General features: G+C 45.7%; 1 protein-coding gene across 1 annotated transcript in view; it reads right to left on the bottom strand.

Moving 5' to 3' along the window:
* Positions 1 to 6,908: 6,908 nt before the first annotated feature.
* SORT1 (sortilin 1) overlaps positions 6,909 to 13,353 on the bottom strand; it is a 252,133-nt gene continuing 245,688 nt past the window's right edge. The window contains exon 20 of the mRNA XM_082244645.1: positions 6,909 to 7,234. Within this exon, the coding sequence (XP_082100771.1) occupies positions 7,220 to 7,234 (15 nt within the window). The 3' untranslated portion in view covers positions 6,909 to 7,219. The remainder of the gene's footprint in view (positions 7,235 to 13,353) is intronic.

Here is a 13,353-nt window from a genome sequence, read left to right as displayed (position 1 = left end):
ATGCCAGCACATCAACTTTATAAAACTTTGTAAAGTTTTACCAGGTAGCCGCCTCACAAACCTGAAGTACAGATGCCGGAAAAAAAAAAAAAAAATCAGGAAGCACCAAGTGCTCGAGCAGAATGCGTCTTACCAGGGAAAGGAGGACCCTGACCCTTATCGAATAATCCTGTACCACCGTCTGCCTGATCCATCTGGAAACAGTAGCAGCAGACGCAGGCAACCCTTTCCTAGGGCCACCCGTGATCACAAAAAAATAAATTTGACTTACGAAAAGAGTCAGTAGTTGCCGATACACCCAGATTGCCCAAAGCATGCAATGCAATTTCATTCGGATGTGTAGGCTTAGGACACAAGGAGGCTAACAAGACGTCTTCATGCAAGTAAAAACCGGAAACCACCGGGAAGGACGGTTCCGGACGAGGTACCACTGTATCCCTATGACCATCAGATAGGAAGAATGACAGGACAACGCCGCCAGTACCGACACCCTGCGTGCAGAAGTAATAGCCACAAAGAAGGCCACCTTCTGTGACAAGTTAAGCAGGAGAATCCCCTGAAAATTTGCAAAGGGAGGGTTCTGAAGAACCGACAGCACCAAATTAAGGTCCCAAGGTGGTAACAGAGGTCGCACCAGAGGTACCAGGTGTCGCACCCCCTGGATGAAGTAACGCACCAGGGAAAGGGTGGCCAATGGCCTTAGGAAGAATACTGCCAAGGCCGAGACACGACCCTCGATATACTCAAGGCCAACTTTTGATCAACTCCCCATGGAAAGAAAAATCAAACAATCGAGCCACCGAGCAAGAGCTTGGGGGAACTCCAACAGACGCACACCACACAATATAGGACTTCCACATACAATGATTGATCATTCTAGAAGTCGCTTTCCTCGGTGTGAGCAGAGTAGGAATGACTGAAGCAGACAATCCCCTTTCCTTCAGCACCCGGCTATAAACAGCCAAGCCATCAAAGCCAGTGACCGCAAAACAGGATGGAAGATCGGCCCCTGACAGTAGGTCCTCCCTGAGAGGAAGTCCCCAGGGAGCGTCCGCGACTAGCCCAACCAGGTCGGCATACCAAGCCCAACGAGGCCAGTCTGGAACCACAAGAATGACCGGAATCCCTTCCGCCTCTATCCTGCGAAGAAGTCTCAGTAGTAACCCGAGAGGAGGAAAGGCATACAGCAGCTGATCCAGACCCCACGGGGCACCAGGGCATCAGTGGAGTCTACCCGAGAATCCCAGGAGCGGGCCACAAACCGCTGCACATTACTGTTGATCAGGGATGCCAACAGATCCCTATCTGGAGTGCCCCAAATAGGGCACAACTAGTGGAACACCTCAAGATGGAGAGACCATTCTCCTAGATCCAAGGTCCGTCGGCTGAGGAAATCCGCCTTCCAATTTTCCACTCCTGAAATGGGAACAGCGGAGAAAGCTGGAATAAAGCGTTCCGCCCATTGGAGGATGCCGGCCACCTCCAAGGCCATAGGGACACTTAAGGTACCCCCTCAGTGATTGACATAAGCCACGGCCATGTCCGATTGAATGCGCACTGGACTATCCCAAAGACGTTCGGTCCATCGAACCAGGCAAGCCTGATCGCTCTCAGTTCCAGTACATTAATAGACCAACCTGGATACTTCCAGGGACCAGAGTCCCTAAGCAGAAAATCCACCGAGAACCCCTCCCCACCCGGATAGACTGGCATCCATGGTGACAATAGACCAATAAATCGAAAAGGAAGGACTTTCCTGGAGTGAGCATCAGGGACTGAAGCCACCATATCAGTGATTCCCTGGTCACCGGGCTCAGCTGGATCGGATTGTCCAAGGAAATTTGATTTTTGTTCCATTTGAGAAGGGTGTCCTTCTAGAGGATTCTCGTGTGAAATGAGCGAAAGGGACCGCCTCAAAGGACGACACCATCAGTCCCAGACCTCACATACAGGTCCGAAGGGACGACCATTTGCTGGACAGCAACAGCTGACCGCAGTCTGGAGCTTGTGGAGTGTTTCTGAAGGAAGAAACACCCTGGCTAAGGGTGAGGCCAAGTCAGGCCCAGATTGGCCAGTCTCCCAGACCGACCGCCCCCATTGTCACAACAGCATTGTTGTGGGCGGGTGTGGAAATTGGGTTCCCCCAAGGTTCTGTCCTGGGACCAATCTTGTTTAATGTATTCATAAATTATCTAGAGGAGGGGATATCTAGCACAATCTTGGTATTTGCGGATGATAATAAACTAAGAATGCCAATATCTTCTATGCAGGATGTGGAAATCTTGCAAGCGGACCTGAACAAAATAATGAGGTGGGCAACTGCATGGCAGATGAGGTTTAATGTTGAAAAATGTAAAGTAATGCACTTGGGCGTCAGAAACACGAAAGCAAGCTACTCACTAGGGGGGAAACCTCTAGGTGAATCTAAGATGGAAAAGGACCTGGGGCTCCTAGTGGACTACAGGTTTGGCAGTGGCATGCAATGCCAAGCCGCTGCAAGCAAAGCCAACAGAATACTGGCATGTATAAAAAAGGGGATTCACTCCAGAAATAAAGAGATTATTCTCCCACTCTACAAGACTCTGGTCCGGCCACATCTGGAGTATGCTGTCCAGTTCTGGGCACCGGTCCTCAGGAAGGATGTGCTGGAAATGGAGAGAGTCCAGAGAAGGGCAACAAAAATAATTAGGGGAATGGAGGGCATCGGCTATGAGGAAAGACTACAAGCATTGAACTTATTCTCTCTGGAAAGGAGACACTTGAGGGGGGATATATCAATGTACAAATACTGTACTTGTGAGGACCCTAGCATAAGGAACAAACTTTTTAGAGAAAGGGAATACAATAAGACACGTGGCCACTCAATAAACTAGAGGAAAAAGGTTTAACCTTAAAATACGTAAGGGGTTCTTCACTGTCAGAGCAGTAAGGATGTGGAATTCGCTTCCACAAGCATTCGTATCAGCAGGGAGCATCGATAGTTTCAAAAAAAACTATTAGATGGGCACCTTAAAGACCACAACATACAGGGGTATACAATGTACTAACACACACACACACACACACACACACACACACACACACACACACACACACACATCATAGGTTGAACTGGATGGACTGATGTCTTTTTTCAACCTCACAAACTATGCAACTATGTAGCACCAGAACTAGAGCCAAACACCTATATGAAGACCTGAGGAGCAGAAGCGAGACCAAAGGGTAACGCCACAAAATCGATAATAGTCCACTCCCACTGCAAAGCGCAGAAAACGTTGGTGTCCTGCCCATATGGGATGTGAAGGCAGGCATCTTTGATATCCATGGAGGCCAGAAGGTCCCCCCGATGCAGGGAGGCCACCACCGTGCAAACGGATTCCATCTTGAAATTTTGAACCTGCACAAAACAATTCAGCCCCTTAAGTCCAGGATTGGACACACCTTGTCCTCCTTCCTGGGTACTGTAAACAGGCGTGAAAAAAGCCCCAGAAAGGGTCCGCACACGGAACCAGAAATATTACTCCCTGTTGTACCAGGTCCCATACTGCCCCCAAGAGAGTCAGTAAGCGATTTGGGGACAGCCTCACAGTGGAAGGGAAGAACCTTACCGGTGGGAAAGAGCGAAACTTGATCTTGTACCCCGACTGCACTACCTCGTGAACCTATTTGTCTTGAATCTGGGAGAGTCACTGGTCTGGGAACCGGCAAAGACATCCCTCCACCCCAGATATGGGTGGGGGCGCACCTTCAGGCCGAAGTGGCCTTGTCCGCAGGTCTGGAGAGATTTGATTTTTGTTTTCCCAACCAGGGTCGCTTGGAACCCCCCCCCGCCTCCGAGGGAGCCTTGAAGGACTTTGCCTCATCGACTGACCCTGAGGGACGAAAGAACTCCCTGTGTGCTGAAAAGGAAGGTTCTCATCAGCGATGGGGGTCCTCATCCTTGGTAGCCTATGGGAGAAAGGTACTCTTACCCCCAGTGAGACCTTTGCTAAAGTCAGCCAAGGTAGCCCAAAAGAGGCGATCCCCGGAGGGGAAGACCAGTTAAGCTTTCTTCGAAGTCTGATCTGAAGACCAGCACTTCAGCCACAACATGCGTCGGAGGACCACTGCCCAAAAGGACAAACGACCCAGCATGGGAGCAGTGTCCAGTGCGGCAGCACAAACAATTGCAGCCCTTGCACCAGTTGGTCCAACAGCTCCGAAACAGCAAGGAGGGAGTTGTCTCCCCTCCAGGTCACAGCGTAGTAGTGTAGCCCATTCAGTCAATGTTTGCGACACCAGGGCACCCAGAAACACCGGTCTTAAAGCAGACCCGCCAGGCTCTTGGCTGTAACTATCGCATCCCAGGCCGTGTTGGACTGGGCGCCTATGCCAGACAGGATGTCAGTGGGCAGCATCTTGGCCCTGTCGTGTTCGGCAGGACCATATATAAACGAGCTGGTGGAACCACAAGCCGGATGTAGCTCCGGGGGTTAATGTGCCACATATACAGCAGCGATATACAAGGTGAAACATTAGAATTAAATTATATGGGGAGTATAGTTACCGGGAGTGGTTGTTAGCGGTCTATTGTTACATTTCTTTGGGATACCCATTTGTGGGGGCGTGCTCCTTTGAGACTACATAGTCGGTGGTATAGTGCCTATAGTAGGATTGAGGGGCTGTTGATGTGGGTGTGTGAAGGAGGGGGGGGAGATGGATGCTGATGTAGATATGTGTTGGTTTGCCTGCTTTGCTGATGGTTTGTGTTGTTGGGGGGGATTCTGTTGGGAGCCTTGCTGGTATGTATGTACACAGTATAGCCATGGAGTTGTGTGGTGGAAGGTGGGATGTGTTTGTACTAATGGGATGTATGTGGGGACTGGGAGGTGGGTGTATGGATTGGAAGCCAGATGTGGTTGTGTTTTCATGATTGCGTACAGGTTACTGGGTAGGTATTTGTGGGTGTTTGGGTAAGAATTGTGTATGTATGTGGAGTAGGTGTATGTATGCTAGAGGTGCAACCTTCTGTGTGTGCTGATTGACTAGGCCCCTCTTGATATTTGGCGATAGATTAGCATATATACATATCCAATGAGCGAAGTATTTTTTCACCCTAGTTATTGGGCAACACCTTGGTCCACTTGTACCTCGGGTATATGGTCCAGTGTCCATCAGACCTTGCCCTGAGCTCTTACCAGAGGCCAGTTAGTCGACGTACAACCCGGATTGATCCATTTGCGTCTGGAGGTGTTAAGTGCATTTTGGAAAACTGGTGAGCAGATACTTATTTGTTGATGAATAATAAGTGTTTATTTTTAATAACATTTTGATGTACTTCTTTCCTCTTTTCAAATCTTGGAAGAATGTAGATGCACATGTAAGTTCCCTGAAGAAGCAGAGAAAGTGTTCTGCGAAACGCGTTGGACCTTATTTTGATTCTGCAAACTCTGGATATGTGTAACAGCTGAAGCCGTTTGCTTTGGTTTTGTAGACATTAGGTCTAAATTGTAGATCTCTTAATCCTATTTATACTTTTACAAAACATACGCATATGCGCTCATCTCTGTGACAACATCACTTCCTACAAAGTCCTGTTATTATTTGGGGTACGCTCTGTCCCCCTTTTTCCTTTTTGCAAATTCTGGTTTGTTTTATTCTATACTTTGTTTCTGAAAAATAACAAACATTAGATGTAAAAAAAAAAAAAAATGTAGATCGTAAACAGGCTTTATTTGTCTTCTATACACACATAGCATACATTGTTCATGTACGAAGAACATACATTTTGTAGGAACTCTAAATGTTTTTCAAGTAAACAAAGACCTTCAGACTCTGTATGCCAAGACAATAATTAATATGAATAGATTAATTTAAAAAATATAAGCAACTTTGAATTAGTTAAAATTTTTCTTCATCCCATGTACAAGAAAATTTTTATTCCTCATTAAACTTTTCATTTATGCAGTTAGCATCTTAAAATATTTGAAGATGCAATTAAAACAGTAAGCCTAGAATCAATGGTTAAATATAAGACATTGCTAGCTGCATTCACTCTATCATCTGTATTGCATTATTGTTATTGCATTTTAAACCTGATGTGCAAGAGGTCATTACTTGTTTTACAACAATTATATTTCTAATTTTTAGCGTGCGACGATGCTGATGGTTTTGTGAACCAAAATAACCAAAAACAATAAAAATGAATTCGTTTATTTCAAACATATACAGATAAGGTCTATCAGAAAAAAACATCTTGCTTACTCCGACCCTTTTATGTGCAAGGCTTTATAATATGAACAAGCTATTTACTATTTACAAGAAACTAAGAAAGCTTGAAACTTTTTCATCAGGTGAACCATTTCTATTAAGCACTTAAGTTAATGTTGTACAGTTGAAACAAGTGGTGTAAAAATAAAAAAAACTATTTAGGGATACCATAAACCAAGACCTTGCCACCACCATCTGCATCAAAGTTATAAAAACTGTTAGAGCATAAGCTAATAATGCAAACATACAGGTGGTGAGATGTTTTTTTGATCAGGGAAAGAGTGACTTCCATACAACCTGGGCCAGAAGGGAAGCGCTTAAGTCCACACATATGCCTATTGGCATCTTCATTTGAGTTCTCAGGTCAGCCCAACCATTAAAGAGGTTCTTTTCATTTGTGAGTTTCTATCAATATTACATTATGGTTAATGCAGCTTAAAATGTGAGACACCCCTTGTTGCAGGTGGTAAGGCTCCATCCATGTCTGGTGGAAGAGACTAAAATTGCAGTTGAGTAACCTCACTGTCAGAGAAATAGGTTGAAGTTAACTCAAATTTGATAAACGAGATTTTAGGTGGAATGACCCATCAATGCATTAAAAACGCAACAAAGCCACTGATTATTACAGACCTCTGTATTTCACCCATCAAATCCTAGCTCCAAAATTATGTTACAAGAGAAAAAGGAAGGCTCAACATTAGAACAATGTTGGAGGCAAAGCTGGAATTTCCAGATGTGTAGGGAAAATAGGTTCTACAATTTTTCATGCTTCCAACACTTCCAACATAAATTGTTCACTTGAAAGAATTCTGTTAACAGTACAACCACCATTCTTTGCAGAAAACCAAGGAGGAAGATCCTTTTTCTGTGTATTCTGCCTCACGGGTGCTTCATTTCACAGTAATGCAGTTCAAAATAGATCCGAGAAGGGTCAGACAATGCACAATTCTCTTTTCCCCTAAAATAAGCATCATTCCAAAAGATCCTGAAAGAAAAAAAAAATGTGGGTTTGAAGATCAAATTAATATGCATTATCTATATAAAACCCTAAACAGATTTTACTAAACTTGAACAAAAGTTTTAGTTGCAATAACACCGGAAGAGCTATAGAGTATGTCTAAACATATGCTAAGCTATTCATGAAGTATATCATCTGCAAAAATTATGAAGAAGAAAGAAAAAGGGTGCATCTAAACTTATCAAGAGATCAGTAGATGATCTTAAAAGATACGCAGAAAAATATAAATGAGCAATTACTACTTCCTGTACACAAAACAATGCTGTGTGAGAACACTTTCAGAGATTCTAATCAATGCCTAGAATGCCTTTGATGTAAACTAGAGATTATGAATGCGTTCTAGGCAGGAACCAATTCTTTAGTCTAGGTCTTAAAGTGATAAAAAAAAACACATGTTATACTTGCCTCTTCTGTGCAGTTGGTTTTGCACAGAGCAGCCCAGAGCCTTCTCTTCTCTGGTTCCGTGTTCCTGCTCCTGGCCCCTCCCTCCTATCAAGTGCCCCCACAGCAAGTAGCTGTCCATTTAGACATGGAGCTGCCATTCAGCACCATCCCTCGCTCTTCTCATTGGCTCACTGACTGACAGCTGTGGGAGCCAATGGCGCCGCGGCTGTAACTCAGCCAGAGGGGAGAGTCCCAGGATGGCCGAGAGACTCTTGGACATCGCTATATAGAGATGGGGCACAGGTTAGGGGTGCTTCTGCACAGAGAAGGCTTTTTATCTTCATGCATGGTGGGGGGGGGGGGAGGGGGGAGCGCGCCGGCAGCATGCTCTTGCCCCCACTAGGCAGCGGGGATGCTGATCAACGGGACCGGCGGCCATGAATGTTGTAAACCCAGCTGACCGTCCTCTCTGAAATGATGACAGAGTGCCTGTGATCCTTCCATAAAGGATCACAGGTGTGTGTGGACATTTCACAAGCCCATCCCTCCCCCCAACAGTTAGAAAACACTCCCCCAGGCTCACACTTAAAGCGGAGTTCCGTGCACAAAAACGATTTTTTTTTTGTGCCCCTCCGCTAGGTAGAGCTCACCTGAAAAGGAATTGGATAGTTATTTTTTTTTTTTTGTTTACTCACCTTTTTATTGAAGATCGTAAATACTCACCTATGACTGCTTCCTCCTCCAGCGCCGAGGCTCACCCCGTCACTTCCTGCCTCGCGATGATTCCTGGGAGCTAAACGTCATAGCTCCCAGGAATCAATGCGACGGCACCGGCCCGCTCGCCATTTCCGGGCGACGCCGCATTCCCCTGCTAAACAGCTTCTGGGCATGCCCAGAAGCTGTTTAGGAATGCGGCGCCGCACCGGAAGTGACGAGAGGGGCCGGTGCAGTGCATTCTGGGACACGAAGACGCGGAAGAAGACAGAGAAGAGGACCGCGCCGGCTTCAGCTGCCCACAACAGAGATGGAAACGCTGTGGAAGAAATTTTCTAAGTAAGTATTTCTTCTAAAAGGTAAGTGCGAACCGGGACAGATCAGAGGCTAGCCATTGTGGAATGTGCTAGCCCTGACTGTCCCGGGGGTATGTTCATCAAAAAAGCATTTCTGTGCCCGGAACTCCGCTTTAATCCTTTGATCACCACTGTGTTAACCCCTTCCCTGCCAGTGTCATTATTACAGTAACAGTGCATATTTGTAGCACCGATTACTGTAGTAATGTCACTGGTACCCCCAAAAGTGTCAAAAATATTAGTAGGGGTCTGATCTGTCCTCCCCATTCCCATATATATATATATATATATATATATATATATATATATATATATATATATATATATATATATATATATATATATATATTATATATATTATATAAATGACAATCTTTCCCCTAGTTTGTAGACACGATAACTTTTGCGCAAACCAATCAAAATACGTTTATTGCGATTTTTTGTAGCAGAATACAAACTGGCCTAAAGTTTTTTTTTTTTTGAATGTTATATAGCAGAATGTGAAAAATATTGTTTTTTTTTTGGTGATCAAATGCCACCAAAAGAAAGCTCTATTTGTGGGGGAGGGGGAGAGGACATCAAAACACAAAAAGTGTTAGTCAGCCAGGTATAACCCCTCCCATTATGCTTAAATGAGTTTTAAAATTAGAAGGATTTTTTTATCCGAATGCATTCTAAAAAAGGTGTAGCAGCCCCCCCCCCCCCCCCCCCCAGCGCCTTCCAATACTTACCTGTGCCCTCTCTCTTTCCAGCGATGTTGACAAGTCCCTCGGCCATCTGGGACTCGCTCTCCTTATTGGCTGAGACAGTCGCGGTGCCATTGGCTCCCGCAGCTATCAATGTCAGTGAGCCAATCAGGAGAGAGAGGGGGTGGGGCTGGCTGAATAGCAGCTCCGTGTCTGAATAGATACACGGAGCTGCAGCTCGGCTGCCCCCATAGCAAGCTGCTTGCTGTGGGGGCACTTGTCATGAGGGAGGAGCCAAGAGCAGCAACGAGGGACCAGAGAAGAGGAGGATCAGGGCTGCTCCATGCAAAACCACTGCACAGAGTTAGTATGAAGTTTTTGATTTAAAAAAAATATAAATAAACATGAGACTTTACAATCACTTGTTGATTGTTGTGTAAAAGTAGTAGTAGGAGTGGATCAAAGAAAAAAAGCGGTTTATTTCAAGAGTTCCGCCTTTACCGTCGTCATCTTACTCCTCCAACCACCAGGATGCTACGGGGGATGCTCGTGGTCGGCCTGGACAGGCGCCTGCAGGGGGAACTTTTTTTAGTCTAGGGGCGCTTAGTGTAGAGGCGTGACCCCTTCCCCTGCTCGTTCGAAAGGATCGCTGAGGCTAGCAGGAACTAGCCTAGATCTCTGCAGTAATAGTTGCTCCAGGTATGGTGTAGGGGGGATGCCTCTGGCATCTTCACGGCTGGGGGAAGGGTTACATACCCCTCAGTAGGGGTGAAGACTCAGGGGCAGGGGCTCGCTGAGCTGGATGGGAGGGTGGTCAGGGAGCCTCCTGCATTTTAGCATGAAGACTGAAAAATAACAAACTGGTGCAGCTCCTGTGGATCTGGAGGAAACACAATCAAACTGAGGAAGAAGGTATGACTGGCATTTTTATAATGGTGGACTAATGTGTTTCCTGTTACAGGTGGGAGGAGCATAAACCTCAGGTGCTGCCTTGGAAGAAGATTAGAGAAAATATTATGTTGGATATCTATACTGATATGGACTGGGTAATGTGTTAAAAAGGATGCCACATTGTTTGATGGAAATTAAAATTATTAACCTACAGAGGGATAAATTCAAAGACAGCTCAAAAATCAAAGTGAAAAAATGATGCAGCAGGCTAATCCATTTTGCTGAAATTTCATTGTAGCAACTCAAAATGGTATTCAGTAGTTTGTATGGCCCCTACGTGCTTGTATGCATGCCCGACAATGTTGGGGCATGCTCCTAATAAAATAACGGATGGTGTCCTGGGGTATTGCCTCTTGGATCTGAATCAGGGCATCACTGAGCTCCTGAACAGACTGAGGTTCAACCTGGCAGCATTGGATGGACCAAAACAATGTCCCAGAGGTGTTCTATTAGATTTAGGTCAGGCAAGCGTGGGGGCCATTCAATGGTATCAATGCCTTCATCTTCATGGAACTGGCTGCAAACTCTCACCACATGAGGCCGGGCATTGACGTGCACCAGTAGGAACCCAAGACTCACTGCACCAGTGTAGGGTCTGACAATGGGTCCAAGGATTTCATCCCAATACCTAATGGCAGTCAGTGTGCCATTATCTAGCCTGCAGAGGTCTGTGCATCCTTCCATGGATATGTATCCCCAGACCAACACTGAACCACCAAACTGGTCATGCCGAATTCTCACAGGCAGCATAATGTTCTCCACGGCTTCTCCAAACCCTTTCATGTCTGTCATATGTGCTCAGGGTGAATCTGCTCTCATCTTTGAAAGGCACAGGGCACCAGTGTCGGACCTGCCAAATTTGCTGTTCAATGGCAAATGCCAATCAAGCTCCACAGTGCCAGGCAGTGAGCACAGGGCCCATTAGAGGATGCTGAGCCCTTAGGCCACCCTCGTGAAGTCAGTTTCTAATTGTTTGGTCAGACGTTCACCCAAGTGAAACCAGGTAATTTTGTATGGCTCTGGCAGTGCTCATCCTGTTCCTCCTTGCACAAAGGAGCAGACATTGGTCCTGCTGATGTGTTAAGGATCTTCTACAAACCTGTCCAGCTCTCCTAGAGTAACTCCCGGTCTCCTGGAATCCCCTCAATGCTCTGACAATACTGCGAGGCACAGAAAACCTTCTGGCAATGGCACATAATGTGCCATCCTGGAGAGGTTGGACTGCCTGTGCAACCTTTATAAGGTCCAGGTATTGCCTCATGCTACTAGTAGTGACATTGACCCTAGCCAAATGCAAAACTAGTGAAAGAGTAGGGGGAACAAAAAATAGGTCAGTAGCCTTCACCTGTAAAGCCATTCTTGTTTTGGAGATCGTCTCATTGTTGCCCATCTAGTGCACCTGTCAATGTCATTATCAAAGCTGCTGAAACTGATTAAGAACCCCCTCTGCTACTTAACTGAACAGATCAATATCCCAGGAGTTTAATTGACTTGGTGCTATACTCAGATTAAAAAAGTGTTCCTTCAATTTTTTTGAGCTGTGCATCTACACACACAAAAATGTAAGGGGTGTACTTGCTTTTGTGAGATGCTGTTTGTAAGTATTTTATTACATCTTTTCATGTGACAACACTGAAAAAAATTACACTTTGCTACAATGTGAAGTAGTGAGCGTACAGCTTGTATAACAGTGTAAATTTTCTGTCCCCTCAAAATAACGCCACACACAGCCATTAATGTTTAAACCGCTGGCAACAAAAAAAGGAGTACACCCCTAAGTGAAAATGTCCAAATTGGGCCCAATTAGCAGCCCCCCCCCCCCATGCGACTCATTAGGATTACAAGGTCTCAGGTGTGAATAGGGAGTAGGTGTGTTAAATTTAGTGTCATCACTCTCTCATACTTGTCATTGGAAGCTCAACATGGAACCTCATGGCAAAGAACTCTGAGGATCTGAAAAAAAGAATTGTTGTTCTACATAAAGATGGTCTAGGCTAAAAGAAGATTGCTGAGACCCTGAAACTGAGCAGCAGCACGGTTACCACGACCATACAGCGGTTTAACAGGATGGGTTCCACTCAGAACAGTCCTCACCATGGTCGACCAAAGGAGTTGAGTGCACATGCTCATATCCAGAGGTTGTCTTTGGGAAATAGACGTACGAGTGCTGCCAGCATTGCTGCAGAGGTTAAAAGGGGGGGGGGGGGGGTCAGCCTGTCAGTGCTCAGACCATACACCGCACACTACATCAAATTGGTCTTCATGGCTGTCATCCCAGGAGGAAGCCTCTTCTAAAGATGATGCACAAGAAGGCCCACAAACAGTCTGCTGAAAACAAGCAGACTAAGGACATGGATTACTGGAACCATGTCCTGTGGACTGATGAGACCAAGATAAACTTATTTGGTTCAGATGTTGTCAAGTGTGTGTGGCGGCAACCAGGTGAGGAGTACAAAGACAAGTATGTCTTGTCTACAGTCAAGCATAGTGGTGGGAGTGTCATGGTCTGGGGTTGCATGAGTTCTGCCGTCACTGGGGAGCTACAGTTCATGGAGGGAACCATGAATGCCAACATGTACTGTGACATCTGAAGCACAGCATGATTCCCCTCCCTTCAGAGGCTGGGTCAGAGTGCAGTATTCCAACATAACGACCCCAAACACAACTAAAGAAGCTGAGGGTAAAGTATATGGACTGGCCAAGCATGCCTCCAGACCTAATCCCTATTGAGCATCTGTGGGGCATCCTCAAATAGAAGTTGAAGGAGCGCAAGGTCTCCAACATCCACCAGCTCTGTGATGTTGTCATGGAGGAGTGAAAGAAGACTTCAGTGGCAACCTGTGAAGCTCTGGTGAACTCCATGCCCAACAGGGTTAAGGCAGTGCTGGAAAATAATGATGGCAACACAAAATATTGACACTTTGGGCACAATTTAGACATTTTCACTTAGGGGTGTATGCACTTTTGTTGGCAGCGGTTTAGACATTAATGGCTG

The sequence above is a fragment of the Pelophylax lessonae genome (assembly GCF_965119305.1).
Source record: "Pelophylax lessonae genome assembly, chromosome: 2".
Taxonomy (NCBI): domain Eukaryota; kingdom Metazoa; phylum Chordata; class Amphibia; order Anura; family Ranidae; genus Pelophylax; species Pelophylax lessonae.
This window is presented reverse-complemented; position numbering and strand designations above follow the sequence as displayed.